The sequence below is a fragment of the Abramis brama genome (assembly GCF_963993115.1).
Source record: "Abramis brama genome assembly, chromosome: 10".
Lineage (NCBI taxonomy): Eukaryota > Metazoa > Chordata > Actinopteri > Cypriniformes > Leuciscidae > Abramis > Abramis brama.
The window spans coordinates 27,926,325-27,949,121 of NC_139972.1; the positions used below are offsets into that span (position 1 = coordinate 27,926,325).

The window sequence follows — 22,797 nt, forward strand, 5'->3', positions numbered from 1 at the left end:
ACCAATCACGTTTAGTATTTTGTGATCGACAGCCATTTGAACCAATAAGAGCGATGCACTCTCGTCCGCTGCAGCCAATGACGAGCCGCGAATCTCATTGCGCGCGGAAGAGGAAAGTCGGATTGTGACAGAAGCTTCTCGTCGTCAGTCTCTCTGCTAAGGATTGAAAGGTGAATGACGTGTTGTTTGGTGTTTATAAAGTATTTCTACCTTTCCAAGTTATATTATTTACTGTATTGTTTTTTTGTTAAGGCATTTGTGAAGTCGGTGAAGAGTTTAAATGCCGTTAATCAGGGATTTAAGTGGTTCTCTAGCTAGCTAACGACAGCTGTTTATATCATTGTAACTTAACGTTAACGTTAGCTGATTAGCAAAATAGTGACGTTACTGTTTTTTTCCTTGTTTTTCATGACCCCTGTGATTTTCCTTTTTCAAACTTTTCTATTGATTTACCGAAAACTATATATATCTATACAAATATATTTGTTTCAAATAATTGTAACAATAATTGAAATAATTGCAGATGGAAAAAAGAAGGGTCTGAAATTAACTAGGGCTTGGGGCATCAAAAGTGCCAAAAATGCCCCAATGATTGGGACATTTTTTATATACCTATATGTAGGTACCTCATTTTTTTAATATGCCCTCAATATAGCATATCAAATTGGAGCACATCCACTTGATTTTATATTAATTTCAATGTCATTTAATTGAACCCATTTCAATTATATTAGTCATTAGTAAGTACCAAATCACTAAATCATCATCTGAATGATATTACAGGTAAAGAATCCCTGTTGTGTGAGGATCACTCTGTCACAATGCTTCACTGTAAAATCAAGACTGAAAAAACAGGTGAGGTTGCAAACGAGTTTCTTGTTACATTTCTGTTTTAGTATGTGGTGTGTCCCTGAAAAAAAAAAAAATAATTATGTGGTAAAATGGTTCTTTTGCAGATGCTGGGGCTCGAAACCGCCTTGATGCAGTATTGCAAGGTCTGGTTGAGAGGAGTGACAGCGAGAGGTTAGTGCATTAATGTGCCTTGAGCAGTGAAAGCTTCAGGCTGTAACAACAAAGCTGCAAATGGACCTTAGGCAATTAAAGCTCATTAGTGATGAGTCTACTTTTGAAAACTGTCAGTTATCCAAAATGTCTAGCAATACTTAATAGCATAATCACACAATGTACTCCCACAGAAATCTGTTGTGTCCTTTTGTTGTTATTTGACATTAGTGACTGTATTGTGTTTGGAGCAATGGCACAGCTGTAAAGTTTGTTCTGACTGTGCAGAAACTGCACTTCCTTTAACAGTACCTGTGTCTTAACCACTAACCAGGTGCAACATTGTAATATTGTACTGTATAGTAATTTGTCTGTTAAATTCTGCAAGATGTAAAATACATGTATGATCTACAGTATCAGTGACTATTGTAAGTGCCTAGACTTTTATATTCAATAAGTGTTTATGCATCATTCATCACAGTATTTTACTTAAACATATTGTTGCAAAATATTAACTATATTATTGTACAATTCTATATATAAAATTGTATGCAAGTACATACAACTTTACCTGCATACATACCGTATACTCACATAAAGCAATAGACCTATGAGCCTAAAGTAAAACATTACGATACATACCTGCCTAATATGCTGTTGGTCCTCCGTGTGCTGGCAAAACAGTGCTGACCCGCCGAGTCATGGACTCTACAAGAGCCCTGAAGGCGTTCTGTGGTATCTGGCACAAAGACGTCAGCAGCAGATCCTTCAAGTCCTGTAGGTTGCGAGGTGGAGCCGCTGTGGATTGAACTTGTTGGTCCAGCACATTACAGATGCTCATTTGGATTGAGATCTAGGGAATTTGGAGGCCAGGGCAACACTCTGAACTCTTCATCATGTTTCTCAAACCATTCCTGAACAATGTGTGCAGTGTGACAGGGTGCATTATCCTGCTGAAAGAGGTCACTTCCACCAGGGAACACTATTGTCATGAAGGGATGTACCTGCATGCTTTGCAACAATGTTTAAATACACCACATGAATGGCCAGACCCAGGGTTTCCCAGCAGAACATCGTTACACTCCCTGCTCCTTGTCATCACCCCACAGTGCATCCTGGTGCATCACTTCCCCAGGTGATAAGCACACATACACGGCCGTCAACGTGATGTAAGAGAAAACGGGATTCATCGGTCAAGGTGACCTTCTTCCACTGCTCCAAGGTCCAGTTCCTACGCTCACATGCCCATTGTAGGTGCTTTCCACAGTGGACAGGGGTCATCATGGGCACTCTGATTGGTTCATGTAATTCATGTGAAAAGTCTGGGGAGTAAAAAAAAATGTACTAGCTAATGGCGACTCAAGCTTCATTATGTCCATAGAGGGTTTTGTTGGCTCGGACCAGACGGGATAGCCTTCAATGCCCTCGTGCATCAATGAGCCTTGGGCACCCAACACCCTGTCGCCGGTTTGTGGTTTGTCTCTCCTCGGACACTGTTTGTAAATTCTCATTACTGCTGTCTGAGAGCAATCCACAAGCCTTGCTGTTTCAGAGATACTCTGACCCAGTCGCCCTGCCATAACAATTTAGCCCTTGTCAAAGTCACTCTCTATTCCTCTCTGTTCCACACATCTTTATTCCTGCCCATTTCTCCTGCATCCAACGTGATTGTTTGCTTATCATCTAATCTACCTAGGCCTTAATATGTGGCCTTGTTAGGAGACGGTCAATGATATTCTCTTCACTTGGGACTGGTCATAATGTTTTAACTCATCTGTGTATGCTATAGAGTAAATCTCAGCTTCTTGATTGTTTATATCGTCGTAAAAAATGTAAACGCCCAGCTCTAATCTGCTAAATGTGACTGTAAGTGATTTAGGGAGTCTGGATTCTCTGAACATAATTACCAATTATGGTGTTTCAGAGGTTATGTTTTTCCACTGTGACTGAGCTCAAAAAAGTACTTCGTATACTATTGATTAATTTCTTTGTTACAATCAATTTGTATTTCAGATGTCTGAATAATTACCATCCATGCTATAATTATATTCTGGAAATACCCTCTTACATTTACATTTAGTCATTTAGCAGATGCTTTTGTCCAAAGCGACTTACAAATTAGGACTAAATTAAGCGAGTCATCGTGAAGAGGCAAAAACAATGCAAAAAGTGCTCAAAATACGAAGTTCAGGCATTGTTCAGAGTAGCATAAGCCCGATAAGGGAGGATTAAACAATATATATATATATATATATATAATTATTATTAATCTTTTTTTTTTAATGAGGTTAAGTGCTCACGGAAGAGATGTTTTTTCTTAGCGTGTTTTCGTGGAAAATCACATTAATGGTCATCAGCACTAATGCTTTTATTTGTTCCCTGAGAACCTTGCAAAGTATTCAGATAAATTATTCAGGAAAAGCAAATTGTGTCTGAGTAAATAATGGCAATAAATGGCTTTCAGAAATTAAGGAGCAGTTGTTTTGGGGAAATTGGCATCTGTATAATCCGCTGTGCTTTTTCTTTACTTTTCCTGCATAGAGAGCAGAATGAAGAGGATTCTGGAAAAATGGTGGCAGACTCTTTGAGCAAGTATGCACATACAGGATGTTTATGTTACTGCTATAAACACAGTCTTCTCCCAGCTAGAAATATGTAAATGTTTAAGATTAATTTAACAGTCATATGTAATACACACTTTTTTTTTTCTTTTTTTTTCTTTTTTTTGCAGGGATTTGTCACCTTCTTCTGCAGGGAAAAGGCAAGGAAAATCTTCTGGCTAGTATTTTAAATCCGTAAACCCGTAAAACTTCCCTCCACTGACAGTCTATGCAACTACCACTTTGACGCTTCAAAAAGTTAATCGTAAAGAGATCGAAAAACTAGTCCATATGAATTGAGCAGTTTATTCCAAATTTTCTGAAGAGACATCACTTTATATGATGAACAGATTGAATTTAGGCTTTTATTTACGTATATATGTATCAATGCACACATCAGTTATATTAAATGGAAGCTTAAGCATGCTTGCTTGACGTGCGAGAACCAATGAGGTTCATTCTTGTGTTGCACATCACGTTTGAGCTTCCGCAATAGCCAATGAGGTTAATTCTCGTGTGACGCAGCATGTTTGAGCTTCAGCAAGAACCAATGAGGTTTGTTCTCGTGTGTCAAGCAAGTGCATTTGAGCTTCTGTTTATGTTTGCTGATCAATGTTTATATGTGAATAAAGGCCTAAATTCAATCTTTTCATCATATAAAGCATTGAGTCTCTTAAATTTTTCGTCTAAATCACTAGATTCATATGAACTAGTTTTATAATCTCTTAATTAACTTTTTGAAGCTACAATATGGTAGTTGCGTAGAATGTCAGTGGAGGGACAAAAATCTCTCAGATTTCATTAAAATATCTTCATTAGTGTTTTGACAATGAACGAAAGTCTTGCAGATTTGGAACGACATGACAGTGAGAGTAATTGATGACAATTTTTCATTTCTGTGTGAACAAACCCTTTAATTTTCTATTGGCAGCAAAATCATTGCAATATATCAATCAATATATGTCGCCTAGCCTTACTACCAGCTGCGTGTTAACCACTTAAAGCTCTTCAGCATTTGAGGGTGCTTTGTTAATATTTACGATAGTAATACTTAAAAAACAGTATTCAATCCTAATTGGCTTGGTAGAGTTTCCTGTAAGAGCCTCTTTTTTCATTCACAGACCATCACGATTCCCACAACACAGAAGGAAGAAGCGTAAAGAGATGGATGATGGTCTGGCAGAAACCAACCAGCACAAACAAAGTAATTGATAGATCAGTTTTGTCAAATGCTCTCATTTTGGGAAATTAACACTCAGCAACAGCCAAACTAGGGTATTTTGTTTTCACATTGGCAAGTAATTTTGCCTGATCTACTAGATGTTGTTGCAGACAGCTGCTCACTTATCTTTATTTTACAATTGTGTGTATCTATATTTAGTCAAAGTAACAAAATAAGGGAAAGAGCAAATGATGATATAGGAGGAATTCAGGTCAATTTGAAATGAATGATATAAATGTATATTGGTAACTTTGCATCTTTCAGATAAATAACGTGTTTTATCATTTCTGAGAAGCGCTGTTGGGTTTTCATATCAGAGAACATTCTGTGGTGGCTTGAGGGATTTCTAGAGAATTTAATTTAATTTGCATGGATTTTTTAATCTTCATTTCATAAGACCCATTTCCTGTTTTCTTATGTGCTCCACATCTCATCTTCTCCATCAGATGCATATATTATCAAGTTATTTGACCGCAGTGTGGACTTGGCTCAGTTCAGCACTACCACGCCGCTGTATCCCATTTGTCGGGCATGGATGAGAAACAACCCCTCTATGCGAGAGAGAACTGCGCCCAGCCCCCCTCACAGCTCCGGGGAGGACGAGGTCACACCCAGCATTCACTTCACAATTATTTTAAATACAGATCCTTTTCAGATCATTGAACTACTCAAAATAACACCATTGTATTTTGGTCTATGACTGTACTTTGAAGATGGGCATATTCCAAGTTAAATACAAGCTAAACTCTATCTGACATTGCTATTTGCCACTGAAAATGACAAACAAAATCATGCTTACATTAATGTAATTACTGGGGAAATCATGAATTGTGAAGTTCATATTTTTATTAGAGCACTTACATAAATTAGGTACTAAAAATGTGTTGGTTTAAAATGTTTGTCTAAATCATCTTTTTGAAGTGGGACTATTTTTCTTGGCGGATGAACATTTATAATTATATAATTATAATTATAAAAACATTATATAATTCTGGCAATGAAGTTCCTTGTAAAAATGTTCCCACGCCACGATCCAAGAAACTTTACAAAAAATTATTTTAAAGACCAAAAATAGTAATTAAAATGTCTCCTGTCAAGGTACATTTTTTGTTAAAAAGTATTTCTTTGACTAGAAACTATGTGAGAGTGATCTCTAATTAAAATAATGTAAAAAAGTTTAATTCTCATAGAGTCTAATGATTCGGAAAAGTCAAGTAAAGGACCCCTGATGTAAACAGATAGTTATCAAGCACCCCTTACATATGGTTATTTTAGTGTTTATTTGGGTTATTGTTGCACTATAGACTTTCTTTGCAAGGGCATCCCTGTAAAAGCATTTATAATTGATTTTACAAAATCAGTATATTTGTAATAATGTCAGACTGCTTGAGTTGTATTTAACTTGACCTTCACCTCGTTCTTCTCTAACTCATGTTTGTCCCTGGAGCAAAAGAAGAATTAATTGACCCACTGCAGTATAATATCTTCAAAGTTTGTTGTTGTTAATAATCCTGCAACATCTGGCTTGACTCTCCCTTCTGAATTCAATTACCCAGTGGAGAAATAAATGAATCCTTTTCCATTGAATTTCCCTGGCTTCCTTTCACCACTAAGGATTGTTCTTGGCTTCACTTCTTTGAAAAATAAAGTACTTTATGCCACAACAAGCATCACAATTGAGGGAAACTGCTCTTTGATTCTTATTCTTTCAGATGACTGACATGCTGAATGGCAAAGGACAGAACCTGTACAGGCTTCCTCCGCCTGTTTCCTGTCCAGTAGGTTCAGCTGGTGAACCTGTTAATCTCAGAATTCCACCTGTAGAGAAACCAACAGAGAGCCAGGTGGGCTATAGCAACTGTTGTGCCGTACATGGTGTACAGGAAACGATTATCTTTCTTTAAGGATCTGCATTCAAACAATCCTTTTGACAGGAACTGTTAAATGACAGAAGATAAAGTTGCCGTCAAACACTTCTGCTTAACCCTTTACCAATCTTTGTTAGGAATGTGATAAGTAAACCTGTTTGCATACTGAATTGATTGGTTATTCATCACGTTAATGACGGAATTCATAATTTAAAGAGGACCTATTATGCTTTTTTACATTTTCAGGTATCTTTAGTGTGTAATGTTGCTGTTTGAGCATGAAGAAATTCTGCAAAGTCATAAAGCACTAAGTCACTCCAAAGGGAGTTATTCTCTATATTCTGAACTCCCTGAAACACTTCAATTGTAGTCTTGTAATTCCTCAATTAAATAATTCCCACCCAAGGCATACACAAGATAATGCGGTTGAATAAGGCCTGGTTGAGTTGCGTTAGTAGTGTGGTGAAACTTGTGGTTATGGTAAGGGCCGTGACGTGCGCATTTGAGCGTGCGGTTAAAAACTATCCTAGAGCGCCATCTGCTGTTAAAAACTAAGCTCAGAATCGTTTCGCGATTCATTCGGACAAAAATTGGAATTGATTCACGAATCGCGATGCATCGATACATTGTCCCAGCCCTAGTTTTCCATACAACGATGCAACTCGCTGCTTAACTACCATAGTATGATGCATCGTTGAAGAAATCAACTAGCAAGTCACAACTGTTTCCCAAAACCGTATTGTTGCAAATTGGTCGTTCAACCACGTTGGTTAATGATGTCACACAGGTGGTGGAGTAATAACTAATTTTAATGAATCTTTTTGAGATCGAATTAATGCTAGATGTTTTGCTATAAATTATGGACATGGCACCTGAGGACTAATTCTAATTTTTCTCAGTTATTTTGCTTTATTTCCAGAATCAATTATAAGCTCGTTTTTACGTAGTAGAGCACGTTCGCACGTGCACTATTCAGAGATGACGCTTTAAATCAATTAAACTAAAAGACACTAATGACAGGAAACAGTAGTTCTGACTCGTTGAACTATGCTGATAACGACGGAACTTGCAACCATAGTTTGCATGCACCCATAGGTTTTCATGGGTGCATGTTGAAAAAACATATTTTACATTGTTGCAGCACCTCTCTACTTAGTCTGTCAGTAATTTTCTGTGGTGCGTTTCCCAAAATGCACCCATGAAGACCTATTCTTGTAGACCCCCAACACAAAAAAAAAGACTTTGTATAAGGGCATTTACCAGGTCCTATTTAAAGTTTGCAATACTGTAATGTTGCTTAATTGTGTGCTTCATGTGGCCATATCCATTTGTGATTTTGGTATTTGCAAGATCTTTTTCTTTTTCAGTCCAAAGACACTGCAGCAGGCACCTCACCTCTTATCTTCAGTCACATCAAACGCTGGAAGAAAATTAGACAAAAGTATAACTTCTCATCATTCATTCATTTCCACTTCTTTTCTTTTATGGGGGATGGGTATTTATTAATGAAATTATGCATATGTTCTTTATAATTTGTTTCTTGTGTGTTTTAGGTGGAAGGAGGCCTCTAGCAAGAACCAGCTGAGATACAGCGAGAGCATAAAAATCCTTAAGGAAATGTATGAACGCTAGTTCACATGCATCCTTAGAGCATCTAAAGAAAATCTGTTAAAGGAATTAAACAAAAATGTCCAGGCAGGAAGCCTTCAATGAGAGTGAAATAGTTGTAACCAAAATGTTGAAAGCTGAACTTTAGCATAAAATATGTGAGTAAATGATTTTTTTTTTCTTTAAATACAAAAAAAAAAAAAAAAATCACATGGGTTTCGAATAAATCTACAGTTCTGAAAGTGAATTTGATTTGTTCATTGAATAAATTGAATGAATTCTTTATGACAGTTCTTGACCCTTAGCTATTTCAATGCTCAGTGTTTGTCTATCACCTATTTGCATGCGTAATATCCTGAGATATCACATTAATGAGACTGCACACCCGATGGGAAACATTTATGCACTATTTTTAATACCAAAGTTCCATTCAAAGCTTTTTTACATGCTTTTATTCAGAATAAAGGAAATAAAATGGCTAAAGGTACATAGAAGTGGAAAGCACATTTTGAGTGATTTTCTCAAAGTCTTGTGTGTCCTGGCATCTGTTAGGTGTGGAGGTGCTGGTGCCTTTTGTCTGCTTTTTGACCCTGAAGTTCAGATGCTCTTCAGTATATGCCGTCTCCAGCAGCAGACACTAAGCTTTTGCTTATATTCCTCAGACATGAACATATAGGTGCTGGTCATAAAATTAGAATATCATCAAAAAATTTATTTTATTTCAAGAATTCAACTTACCAGGTGAAACTAATATATAGACTCATTACATGCAAAGTGAGATATTTCAAGCCTTTATTTGTTATAATTTTGATGATTATGGCTTACAGCTTATGAAACCCATGAAATCAAAATCCCAGAAAATTAGAATATTACATGAAATCACACAGTGATACAATGGTGATTGAACCAGGTTTTGGTTCTTTTGGCAGTGTGGGCAGGTGCAAATCCTGCTGGAAAATGAAGGAAACATGAAGTGCTCTGAAAATGTCCTGGTAGATGGCTGCGTTGACTCTGGATTTAATAAAGCACAGTGGAGCAAAGTCCTCTTTTCTAAATTAGGGAGCAGACATCCTATCGAGGCAGGGGCTGAGGCCCTAGGAATTGAGACTCCACCCTAAGGTGGTGGAGCTTCATTGGGAGAATTTCGGCCAAAAGGAAGTAGATCTTTTCCCATCTCTAGAGATGACACATTGTCCACTGAAGAACAAAAAAATGCTATATTTTACAAAGAACTGACAAGTAAGAAGGATATTTAATATAAACATGTTTTGTCTTGTCGTGAGGATTCTGTCTATGCTATTGAATAAGAAACTTTTGGAATTGTCTGAATTCTTTACATGGCCATTGCTGTGGCAATAAGTTATTAATGTGGAAATCAGTCACTTAATCTCTTGACTTTTGAGACAATACTACAAATTGTGAATCAAAACAATGAGTCCACATGGCTTACTGAGTTTTAAAACATGCTAAATATAAATGTTACATATTACAATGATGGACTAAACATGATTTTAGATGAATTTGCACCTATGAAAACTCGAACTGTTTCATTTGTACATTCAGCTCCTTGGTTTACACCTGAACTGCGTGAACTTAAAACTAAAGGCCGTAGGTTAGAGCGGTTGTATGTCAGGTCTGGCCTTACTGTTCATAAAGAAATGTATGCTGAACATATTCAACATTATAAGAATGCACTGTCCAAGGCTAAATCTGATTACTACTCCAACATAATTGGAGTTAGCAATGGGAATTCCAGGTCCCTTTTCTTGGTGGTAAAAAATATTCTGCAACCACCTGATTCTTTGCCATCTGATATGTATTCCACTGACTTAGGTGATCGCTTTTTGACTTTTTTTGCATCTTAGGTTGAAAATGTACATCAGCAATTACGTACTGGTACTCTTCACAATGACTCCTGTCAGTCTATCACTCACACACCTCCCCACTCTGTTTTCTCTAACTTTACACTACCAACTACTTCAGAGATAGTGGGTCTGATAGGTAAATCTAAATCTTCGACTTGTCAGTTAGACTCTCTACCAACTCCTTTAGTGAAAGCTTGTTTACCAGCCCTGTCGCCATTGATTACTAAAATTGTTCATGCTTCACTTGTTTCTGGTTCGGTACCTCCATATCTCAAATCTGCTATTATTACTCCCATACTTAAGAAACCAGGGGGTGATCCATCTAATTTTGATAATTTTCGTCCAATTTCAAATTTACCATTTATCTCTAAGGTAGTGGAATTTCTCCAGTTCTTCAGCAATTGCACTGGCTTCCAGTAAAGTAGAGTTGAATTCAAGATCTTGCTACTTACTTATAAGGCACTTCATAATCTTGCACCCCAATAACTTACACAACTTCTCCATGTTTACACTCCTTCACGTATTCTCAGATCTTCATCTTCAATTTCTTTTGTGGTTCCTCGGATTCGACTAACTACCATGGGTGCCAGATCTTTCAGTTATGCAGCCCCCCACCTATGGAACTCTCTTCCCCTTGATGTTCGCAATAGCGATTGCTTGATGACTTTTAAAACGCGTCTTAAGACATCTTTTTATACAAGCTTTTTTATAACATGTTGTATTGAGTCTTTTTAATGCACTTTATCTGTATATGCGGCTTGTTTGTTGTGTGTATTGTCTTATGCAGTGACCTGTATATTGCTTGTTGTGAGGTGACCTTGGGTGTTATGATAAGGCGCCATTAAATAAAATGTAATATTATTATTATTATTATTATTATTATTATTAAGAGCGGTGACCGACGGGACCCCAATAACTACCGCGGCAACAGTGTGGGCAGTGTGTTGGGAAAACTGTTCTGCAGTATCATACACACACGCATCGTCTCACACATCTCAGCACACAACATCTCAAATAAAGCACAGATTGGCTTTTTACCAAAACATCGCACATCCGACCACATCTATTCCCTCCACACTCTAATCAACAAGAACATCAACGACAAACAAAGGAAAATATTCGCATGTTTTGTAGACTTTAAAAAAGCATTTGATTCAATTTGGCATGATGGTCTACTGTACAAAATCCTAAAAATTGGCACTGGCGGAAAAACATTTGACATTATAAAATCTCTGTACACCAACAGCAAAAGTGCGGTGAAGATCGGTAACCACAGAACCGCGTTCTTCCAGCAGGGCCGTTGAGTGAGGCAGGGCTGCAGTCTGAGCCCGACTCTATTCAACATCTACATCAATGATCTGGCATCAGCGCTGGAGAGCTCTACTGCGCCCGGCCTCACTCTACAGGGGTCAGAGGTCAGATGTCTGCTGTACGCAGATGATCTGGTCCTGCTGTCCCGCACACCTGAGGGCCTTCAGCAGAGCCTGTCCCTGCTGGAACAATACTGTCACAACTGGGCCCTAGGGGTGTAAATCGGAGCCTACATGACGTTTCGATACCGATTTCTTAAGCCAACGATTCGATTATTTTCGATACTTCAGAATTCCCTGCGATACGATTCGATACAATACTAGATTTTTACATGATATCTAAGTTTCATATAAATCAACAAAAATAATAAATAATTTGCCTTTTATTGAGAATGCAGAATACAATTGCATGTCACAAAGAACTTGTTTTTCCACCTCCATGAATGAGACAAGTGTTGTTCATTAGGCCTATGTCGCCTTGTTGAGGTAAATTGTAGTTTTCCTTGGTTTACCGTTTACCCCGGTCTTAACGTAAAAAAGATGACTGTAAAAAATAGTACAATTCAATTAAATACATTTATGGTGAGATTACTAGAATTTATTTAATTAAACGCATTTATGGTGAAATTACTACATTTTCATGTCAATCTGTGTTCATTTTGACCACGAAACATGCGCTGTCACTTTAATTCAGCGCGTGCAGCACAGCAGAAATAGACTCGGTGCGGAAAACAACCTCTGCACTGTTGTATAGCCTATGCACCGCAACTGGAACGGATAAACAGACCGCAACCGCGTGCAGTGTGAAAACTCTGACCTGTTAACATGGGTACGAAAAAAAAAAAAAAACTACTACAAAACACTACAAAACGGAGTATGTGTGAAATGTCTCTGGTTACTTGCGTAACCTATGTTCTCTGAATAGGGAACGAGACGCTGCGGATAGCGCAGTGGGATATTCTCTGAATGTGCCGATTGTCTGAAGCCCTATAGAATCACGCCAATTCATTGGCTGATGGCGCCCGCGCAATCTGGCTCCGCCCCGACGCTCTTACGTCGTATCATTACATATTCGCGCGCGCCATCTGCTCCTCAGATTTCTCTGCCGAAAAGAAAACTGTCAGCAGCGCGAGGAGCTTGGCAGCTAACGCAGCGTCTCGTTCCCTATTCAGAGAACATAGGTTACGTAAGTAACCAGAGACGTTCTCTTTCATAGGTTCACTCAACGCTGCGGATAGCGCAGTGGGAACGGACTACCAAACTCGCCAAGCCAGAGCGCTTACCATGACTGGTACATAAATGAGACAACGACCAAGATGAGTTCAAACAGAAAGAACCTAGGAACCCGGGGTCATGTCAAGATCCAAATTATAGAACCTTACAAAAGTGTGCGGAGAGGACCAACCTGCCGCAACACAAATGTCCTCCAAAAGTGCTCCTCTAAAAAGAGCTTGAGAAGATGCCACACTTCTGGTGGAATGTGCTCTAATGCTAAGAGGTGAAGGCAAACCACGCACCTCGTAAGCCAACGAGATAGCTTCTGTGACCCAATGAGAAATCCTCTGCTTTGATGCAGCAAGCCCACGGCGGCCAGCACCGAAGCAAACCAGAAGCTGGTTAGATTTCCTCCAACCGCCTGAGCGGTCTACATATATCTTAAGAGAACGAACTGGGCAGAGCAAGTTAAGCTTCCTATCTTCCTTAGAAGAAAATGGAGGAGGGTGGAAAGCGTTAAGGTTAACCACCTGCGAGCGGAAAGTTGTGGAAAGAACTTTGGGGACATACCCTGGTCTCGGCCTCAAGGAAACCTTGACCAAGCCAGGAGCAAAGTCCAAGCAAGACTCGCTAACAGAAAGAGCTTGTAAGTCTCCTACCCTCTTTAATGAGGACAAAGCCAACAAAAGAGAAACCTTGAGAGTCAGAATCCGTTCCGGAGCTGACTCCAAGGGCTCAAAGGGGGCCTTCGTCAAACCCTCCAGGACAACAGAAAGGTCCCATGAGGGAACTCTAGGGGAGCGAGCCGGCTTCAGGCGCTTAACCCCACGCATGAAGGCCGAAACTAACCTTAGTTTCCCCAGGGGAATCTCGTCCGATTCCCTATGTGCTGCGATAGCTGCGACATAAACTCTGAGAGTGGTAGCAGCTGCTCCAGAAGCAAACTTCTCCTGCAGGAACTCCAGTACTGAACCAACAGGGCAGTTAACTGGGCTCCTACCATGTGCTAAGCACCATGTCTCAAAAACTTTCCATTTGGAAGAATATAGCTTCCTTGTAGAAGGGGCTCTAGCACTCGCAATGGTCTCCTGAACGTCAGTTGGGAGATCAGAACTTAATGCTAACGGCCTCTGATCGGCCAAACATACAGCTTCCACATTTTAAGGTGAAAACAAAAGTGCTGCATGGGGTATAAAATCTCGGTGCTCTTTGGTTGTGAGATAGTATTTCTCTGAAGACAAGAATTCCAAGGCACTCGAATGTCAGTGAAAAAAGTAAAAAAGCCTTTATTTCATTCTTGGCTTACTTTAAAAATCAGTGAGAAGTGCACCTACGCGTTGCAGGCATGTAGCCGTTCGAGTGCCTTGGAATTCTTGTCTTCAGAGAAATACAGCTTCCACATGTCTGGGCGAGGATGCCATATCCCTCCCTGCAGCTGGGACAGCAGGTCTTCCCTGACCGGGATCTTCCAGGGGGAAGATTCCAGCAGAGGAATTAGCTCCGAAAACCATGGCTGAGACGGCCAGAACGGAGCTACCAGGAGGAGGCGGACTCCGCTCTCTCTCACTCTGGCTAAGACCGCTTGGATCAGTTTGATGGGCGGGAAGGCATAGAGTTTCTGCGTTGGCCAAGGGTGAGCAACGCATCTATCCCTAATGGAGCCGGGGGACTCAGGGAGAACCAAAGCGGGCATTGGGACGACTCTTGAGATGCAAAGAGGTCCACTTCCGCTTTTCCGAAAACCTCCCAGATCAGGGCCACCGTCTGACGGTTCAACATCCATTCTCCCGATCTGAGTTTCTGCCTCGACAGAAAATCTGCTGCAAGGTTCAGAACCCCTGGGACATGAACCGCCCTTAGAGATTGGAATCTGCTCTGAGACCACAGGAGAAGGCGACGCGCATGCCTGTCTAGGGTGCGCGACCGAGAACCCCCCTGCCGGTTCACATGAGACACCACTGCCATGTTGTCTGTTCTAACAATTACATGGTGTCCCTCCAGAAGAGGGAGAAAATGATGCAGAGCCAGAAAAACGGCTCTTAACTCCAGGCAGTTTATGTGCCAAGAGAGAGTCTCGCCAGTCCAGACCCCACACGCTGGTCTGCCCTCGAAAACTGCTCCCCAGCTGGTGAGAGAGGCATCCGTCGTAATCATCTGGCGACGAAATACCGCACCCATGCTGACCCCTTTCCGAAGAAAAAGAGGGTCCCGCCAAACTGACAGGGCTCGAAAGCAACTGCGCGATACCTTCAGTAGGCGAAGGGTTGGCCCGGAGGGCCGAACCCCTGAGAGCTTCATCCACCACATGAAGGGTCTCATGTGGAGCAGGCCCAGCGGTAGCACCGAGGCGGCCGCAGCCATTAAGCCCAGCATCCTGCGGCAAGTGCCCACAGACACATGATGGCCTAGCGAAAAACGGGCCAAGCATTTCGTCAGACTGGAAATCCGTGCAGGAGCCAAGCGGGCCTGCATGAGAACGGAATCCATGTTCACCCCCAAGAAAACGGTGCTTTGAGCCGGAGCAAGAACACTCTTCTCCGAGTTCAACCTCAAACCGAGAGACTGGATATGACTCAGGACGATGCCTCTGTGGTGGGTCACTAGCTCCCTGGACTGGGCTAAAATGAGCCAATCGTCCACGTGATTTAGGATACGGATGCCCTGGAGCCGCAATGGGGCCAGAGCTGCATCTATACACTTTGTGAAGGTCCTCGGGGCCAGAGCGAGGCCGAAGGGAAGGACCCTGTACTGGAACGCTCTTTCTCCAAAGGCGAACCTGAGGAACTGCCTGTGTCGCCGTACAACCTGGATGTGGAAATAAGCATCCTTTAGGTCTACTGTCACGAACCAATCCCCTGGCCGAATCTGAGATATGATAGCTTTCAGCGTCAACATCTTGAATTTCCCTTTGTAAAGGGCGAAGTTCAGTTGGCGGAGGTCCAGTATGGGACGCAAACCACCGCCCTTCTTCGGGACCAGGAAATAACGGCTGTAAAAGCCCCGCTCGGTTTCCCCTGAAGGAACCTCCTCTATTGCTCCTTTGAGAAGGAGGGATGAAATTTCCTGCTGAAGTACAGAAGCCTGAGTGGCGCTGTCTACTACAGTAGGAAAGACCCCGTTGAAACAGGGGGGATTGCGGCAAAACTGAAGAGTGTAGCCGAACCGAACTGTGCGAAGAACCCAAGGCGATACCCCTGGTAAGCACTCCCATTCCTGAAAGAAATGTGAAAGAGGAAGAGGGATGTTGTAATGCAGACGACATACCTGAGTGAGGGTGCCGTGTTGACATCCGTGAGGTAGAGAAGTTGACTGTGCAGGAGAGCCCTTGGCGTCCTGGCACGTGATGGGAGGCATCGATGTTGGGGTCATGGTGACCAGGACCGCCCGCTCCGGAGGAAAACGGAAAGTGCCTCAGAGGATGCGACCGGTAGTTATAGAGAGTGTCGGGGGTGAGGGGAGAAAGCAAAAAGCGTCTCCTTCCTCCCGCGCCGGGCTGAGCAGAGATGGTGAAAAATGGCCTGCACTTCGAGACACTCTGAGTGGCGAAGGTGACAGGGCAAGGAAAGGAGAGCTGGGCAGAAACGCTTGCGCGGTCTGTCCCAACCTTGAGGAAGCAGAGGAGCTCTCCTTTTTCCGACTGGAGGGTCAGGAACGGCTCTGAGCTGCCGGAGCGGACGGTTTGTCGGACCGCTTCAACTGGAGGCGCTTGTGAGGCCGTTGACGGGGAAACGGGCGACCGCGGGCTCCCCAAACCGAGGTAGGTGGGGGATGCACCGGTTCGCTCCTCCTGGAAGAGAACTCCGGTCTATGAGAGGGACGTTCTCTGGGTCGAACAGGGGAGGGAGCAGAAGGTTCCCTAGCCCTCCTGGGCATGAACTGTCTGAATGCGGCCGATTGGGATTTGGAGGAGCGGAATTTCTCAACCACCGTGTTGACTGCCTCACCAAACAAACCTGTTTGAGAAATGGGGGCGTCCAAGAGGAAAACCTTCTCCTTGTCACGGATCTCCGTGAGATTAAGCCACAAGTGGCGCTCCACCGCAACGGAACCAGCCATAGAGCGACCTATAGCGCGTGCGGTATGTTTGGTGGCTCTTAAGGCTAAATCCGTAGGCTTACGAAGCTCCTTGACCACCTCAGGGGTCACGCCGTCGCCCTCGTCCATTTCCTTCAGGACGTCCGCTTGGTAGGCCTGAAGAATGGCCATAGTGTGCAGGGTCATGCCTGCCTGCCCAGCCGCCATGTAGGATTTCCCAATGAGAGAGGAAGTAGTCCTACATGCTTTAGAGGGGAGGAGGGGGCGCGACTTCCAAGACGGCGCGGACGACGGAGCAAGATGGTCGGCTAAAGTCTCCTCAATCGCCGGAACGGCGGAATAGCCCTGCTCCACAGAACCTACTAGGTTGGTGAAATCAGCAGCTGCCGCATTAGTGAGGCGCGCAGAGAAAGGCTGCTTCCAGGATCTGGAAATCTCGTCATGCAGATTACTGAAAAATGGCAGCTTTCTCCGTTGAGGCCTAGAACTAGGGCCACTGAGAAGTTTAGACGACTGAGATTCGCGGGGCTCGTCGGGCCAATCAATAGCGAGCTTCTCCGTAGCGCGTGAAAGTACGTCAACGAGCTCTGCGTAGGCCGCAGTAGGCCGCGCTTCCTGGCCGCTCGGCGGGATAACCTCGTCGGCGAGAGTAGGCCCGAAATCCTCGGAGTCGGAAGCCTCGGTAAAAAGTACATCCTTCAACCCGAAAGAAACCGCGTCGCATGCTCCCGGGCTGGGGCGCAAATAATCCTGCGAAAATTCGACTGGCATGCCTCGCGCGTGCCGAGGGGAGGGAGGGAGAGAAAGAGCCGGGCTCGTCTGCTCGAACTCCACATCCTCAAGCTCTACATCCGAACCCCAAGTAAGTCGCGGATCCTCGAGAGGCCTCGGGAGTGCGACAGGGGGAGACGAATGATTCCCTCTCAAAAACCGCGAGCCGCGATTTGAGGGTTTTGAGCAACAAATTTTCACAGAATTTGCATTTAGACGATCCTATGACTGCCTCGCTCGCATGTGAAAAACCCAAACATTTAACACACTTACTGTGAGGGTCGTCGTTAGCGATGTAACGAGCACATGGCGGAGTACAGCGTCGGTATTCCATGGCAACTTCACCGTAAGGAGAAACAGAGTTCCGCTTGAACAGTCGCAGAAGCGCCGAGAAAAATCCAAAAGTATTAGTTCAGAAAAATCACGAGCGAAGGGCAAACGTGACCGCTTCGTTCTGAAGGCAGAGAAATCTGAGGAGCAGATGACACGCGCGAATATGTAATGATGCGACGTAAGAGCGTCGGGGCGGAGCCAGATTGCGCGGGCGCCATCAGCCAATGAATTGGCGTGATTCTATAGGGCTTCAGACAATCGGCACATTCAGAGAATATCCCACTGCGCTATCCGCAGCGTTGAGTGAACCTATGAAAGAGAACGGGCGCAATCAGACAAACGGCAACTCTTACCACTGCTCCATCTGTTTTCCTGAAGCCAAAATACATCCACACCCATGACTTGACGCCGACTGGAGTGTGTAACATTTCACTGTCATTGCCAGCTCGCTCTGACGGTTCCATCGCTCTTGAAAGTCAGACTCAACAATGGCCCTGTCCCAAATGGCGCACTTCATGCGGACTTTCGGTCTCGTGGACTTGAATTGCGCGTGCTCGCTGAGTCTACGAGTCCGTAGGCCGTCCCATTCAGCATTTTACCGCTCTGAAGTGTGCTCAGCAGCGCCCCCTTTGTACCCTTGTCTTCTGCGAAGCCCGCATAGAAGCAGGCTCTCACGCACTTTAACTACCCAGGAATCCTTGCGAAAGGCCAATCAGACAACAGATGGGAGGAGATTTCACTCACGGATAATTGTTGACATGGCTGAGAAGAAAATATTACGGTTTTTATGACCTAGATGTACATTTTACCAGTTGTTACCTACAGTTTATACAAACATTATGGTCATCGACCAGTGGTTGATGTCTCAAACATAATAATAGCGCATTTAATAATACGATCGCATTATGATTCATTAAATAAATAGAACCGTATGTCAGGGCTGAGTCATATGTAAACATAATATGAATATTGAAACCTGTAAATTGAAAAAATTATGTTTAAATTATGTTTTAAAATTGTAATCTTAGTTCAAATGGAACATTATGTAGCCTATTATTATGTAGAACTGTATACATCATTTAAATAAGCATGATATATCTATTGTTTAATGCCCAGGTGATATGCACAATATCAAAATATAGAACTGTAAAATTAGGCTGTGTAGTTGACATGCAGATAAGATGTCGGAGCGCAAAAATGAGATTTCTCCTGTCCAACAACAACCAGGCCGTTATTTCCGGCGTGCCGATCGAGTCTGTCCCAAAAATACCTCTCAATGCGCCCTCGTGGACTCGAGACAAGGGCCCTATAGGTCTGCACTACATGACGTCACCAAAGTGTGGACTCTGAGGAAGTCCACAAGTCCGGAGTGTGCCATTTGGGACAGGGCCAATGTGTGTAAACATAGATAGACTGTGAAACGTACGTGTGAAGTAGAAGACAATAATAGGCTAGCGCCACCCGCAGCTTAGTAGGTTGTACGCATATGTTGGAGCAGATGCTGAAAATAGACAGGCGGCAAAATAAACACATTAATCGATACTCTCGCGGACACATCGATGCATCGAATCGTCGGCTGTATAATCGATGCATCGATACGAATCGATTAATATTTACACCCCTACTGGGCCCTGACAGTCAATCTGGACAAAACCAGAGTCATGGTGTTCCAGAAGAAAGCCCGATCTCAGGGACACAAACACCAGTTCCTGTATAAAGGCCAGGTCCTGCGGCACAGCTCTAGCTACAGCTATCTGGGCATCGACATCAGCGCTTCAGGACGCTTCGGTCTGGCTGTGAAAACACTCGGTGAAAAGGGCTTTCTATGCTATAAAGTCACGATGTGGACACTTAAAATTACCCATTAAAACCTGGATGAAATTATATAATTCAATAATAAAACCAATAATTTTATATGGATGTGAAATTTGGGGACCAGTACTAAATTGTAAAAATTGGGATAAAACATCAGTAGAAAAATTACAATTGGAAATTGGCAAAAATATTCTCGGGGCTCACAGAAACATGTGCACTGCCGCCTGCAGGGCTGAGCTGGGCCTGTACCCGCTGAACATCGAGATCCAGAAGAGATGTGTTCAGTTCTGGCATCATCTCCATCAGTCTGATCCAGAGTCAGTGCAATATAAAGCCCTCCTCGCCAATGAAAGCTCAGCAGAACCTCATCCTCTGAACACACTCGCTCTCCAACTCGTCCATCAGAATATACTCCCCATCCACCCCAAACCTGTCATTAACCAAATCCACAAACATCTAAAAGTCACTCATGATGAATCACTAAAAGCACATTTTGCCCTCCAGAATAAACTCCAATGTTACTCGACCCTCAATAGAACCACTAAATTGGCCAGTCATCTATTTATTGAACATTTTAAAGAAAGACAAATCCTCTCCAAATACAGATTAAGTGACCATGATCTAGACTAGAGATAGAGAGAGGAAGACATAGACAAACATGGACAAAGAGAGAGCAGAGGATCTGTAGACACTGTGATCTAGAGCACATCGAGGATGAGGAACACTTTCTGCTCTTCTGCTCTAAATACTCCAGTATAAGAGAAACCTTTCTGCCCAGATTTGAAATCTTGATTCCATCGTTCTTTGAACTGAGCGAACACTGAGAAAATGTTCTTCTTACTGGGAGAAGATGATAGTACAGCTGCACTAGCGGCTAAATATATGTTAGCTATTCACAATGCCAGAGACAGCTAATTCTCTAGAGAGACCCACTGTATTTATTCATTTATTAGGATAGATTGTGTTTATTTATCTATTTATTTATATTTACTATGCTACATATGACAATCTATACATATGTTTTGTTTGTTTTATTATTTATATATAATATGTTGATGCTTTGGCAACATTGTGTTACACAGTCATGCTAATAAAGCTCATTTGAATTGAATTGAGAGAGAGAGAAAGTGTTTTTTATATATATAGAGAGAGAAAGAGAGAGAGAGAGAGAGAGAGAGAGAGAGAGAGAAAGTGTTTTTATATATATATATATATATATATATAGAGAGAGAGAGAGAGAGAGAGAGAGAGAAAGTGTTTATATATATATATATATATATATATTAGTGCTGTCAATCGATTAAAAACTTTAACTAGATTAATCACACATTTTTTCTGTGATTAATCGCAATTAATCGCAATAAAAAAAGAAATGTTTTTGTACATTTTTATTATATTTTATAATGTATTAATTTCACAGTTAATCAAATTAATGTAGAAACAACATAAAGACAGTATATTTTAAATAATTGTTTAATGGCATCTTTTTATGAATGAAGGCCAGTATTACTGATATTAATACAGCTACTGATTTTTTTTTTTTTTTTCACATTTATTAGGCTTCAAAAATATAACATTTTTAATTTAAGTGAACTTAAAACAATGCTAACATAAACCCATAATAAATGTCATATTTATTCGTGCCCTTCCTTTCTTAACAGTTAGGAAATATACAGAAATTTAATAAAGTTATCAAAGTTATATGCAGTCTGCACTGCATAAACTATAAATTAAATAGTTAATCCTTATTAAAGCTACAAAAGTTATTTAGTCAACAGCAGTGAGTCATTTTCTCTGTTCCCTTTGTTCTTTAACTTTACTGACAGGAAGCTTTATTGGCTGCTGTCCCTTTAAGAGCAGACACACACACACACACACACACACACGCGGATCTCACCGTTTATATACTGTCTATGGATCTCACACGCGCCTCATTCTCTCGCAACTCTTTGTTCATTTTAGACTTTATATAAATCATTTAAGACTGCTCTTATGAGGATAATCGACAAAACGGACATTTTGGGATTGTTATTGTTATTGTTAGTTCAAGCGCGAAAGAGAACTGGATTCTGGCGCCCTGTCTCTGTGTGTGTGTGTGTGTGTCACATAAGGACATTCACAGACAGCGCATTCTCTTTTGTCTTGCCGCGCTTGAAATGTTTAAAAGCATTTAAATGAATAAGAGCGTGATCATATAATGTAAAGCTAGCCAACGGATGGCAGAAAAGACGGATGCTGCGTTAATTGCGTTAAATATTTTAACACGTTAAACCAGACAAAAATTAATCGCATGCATTAACGCGTTAACGTTGACAGCACTAATATATATATTAATATATATATATATATATAGAGAGAGAGAGAGAGAGAGAGAGAGAGAGAGAGAGAGAGTGTGAGTGAGAGAGAGTGAGAGTGAGTGTTAGTATTAATTGATCAAGTGTTGATTTTATGCCAGTATATCACGAAACGCTCAGCATGAAACTTTGCGCGTTAAGTTCATATTCTGAGTCCATCTTCTTGCCTGTAGCCTATATAGTAGCCTACAGCCTACTTCCATAATAAGGTGCAAGATTGGTCTTTCATATCACTGTATTAGTCCATTAAGCTTTTTGTCCCAACGGAAGGGGAATCCTTGAGTATGAGGTATTGAGGGAAACTGATTATAATCCTGTTCATGGTAGAGAAAGCTGACATGTAGGCCACACAGGGAAAGTAACAATGAAGTTACTGAATGAAATATTAACACAGCTTTTGTGTGTTTATCATCTTTTCCGCATATACTGACACAGATAATAATTTTCATTTTATGAATGAATGTCTTCGTCAACAACACGCACTTTTGCACCATCTGATGGTGAGGTCGACTAACAGCAGATGGAGAGTATGCTCGGTAATCTACTGCTTTTCCTGCAGTTCCTGGACGTCAATGTTGAATTTACTGTCGAATTTGAACTACTGAATTTGTGGAAGCGAATTTGCAAAGCGAAATAAAATGGACCGAAAATTGCCTGTTATTATTGATTGTATTTTTAAACAGTTTGAATATTTTGGAAGTGAAATATGAATGGTGAATATGGATTATTGAATTTTTAATAATGAAAAGGTGTTTGAAATGTTTTTAATTGAAATATACACAGCTTAAATATTCAACCA

General features: G+C 41.7%; 1 protein-coding gene across 1 annotated transcript; it reads left to right on the forward strand.

Annotated features, from left to right (window-relative positions):
- The first annotated feature begins 32 nt into the window (after positions 1–32).
- lin37 (lin-37 DREAM MuvB core complex component) lies at positions 33–8,590 on the forward strand. Its single transcript, XM_084125868.1, has 10 exons — positions 33–170; positions 784–855; positions 957–1,023; positions 3,544–3,594; positions 3,734–3,763; positions 4,724–4,806; positions 5,271–5,428; positions 6,537–6,668; positions 8,060–8,133; positions 8,246–8,590. Exons 2-10 carry the CDS (start codon positions 822–824, stop codon positions 8,322–8,324), a joined length of 708 nt encoding a protein of 235 aa, XP_083981994.1. The 5' UTR covers positions 33–170; positions 784–821; the 3' UTR covers positions 8,325–8,590.
- The last annotated feature ends 14,207 nt before the right edge of the window (positions 8,591–22,797 follow it).

Bases quoted from the DNA above. Each gene is read 5' to 3' on its own strand.
- lin37 (XM_084125868.1), top strand. From the start codon at position 822: ATGCTTCACTGTAAAATCAAGACTGAAAAAACAG. The intron at 4,807-5,270 runs GTAATTGATAGA...CTTCTCCATCAG, and splicing joins AACCAACCAGCACAAACAAA to ATGCATATATTATCAAGTTA. The intron at 5,429-6,536 runs GTCACACCCAGC...TTATTCTTTCAG, and splicing joins ACAGCTCCGGGGAGGACGAG to ATGACTGACATGCTGAATGG.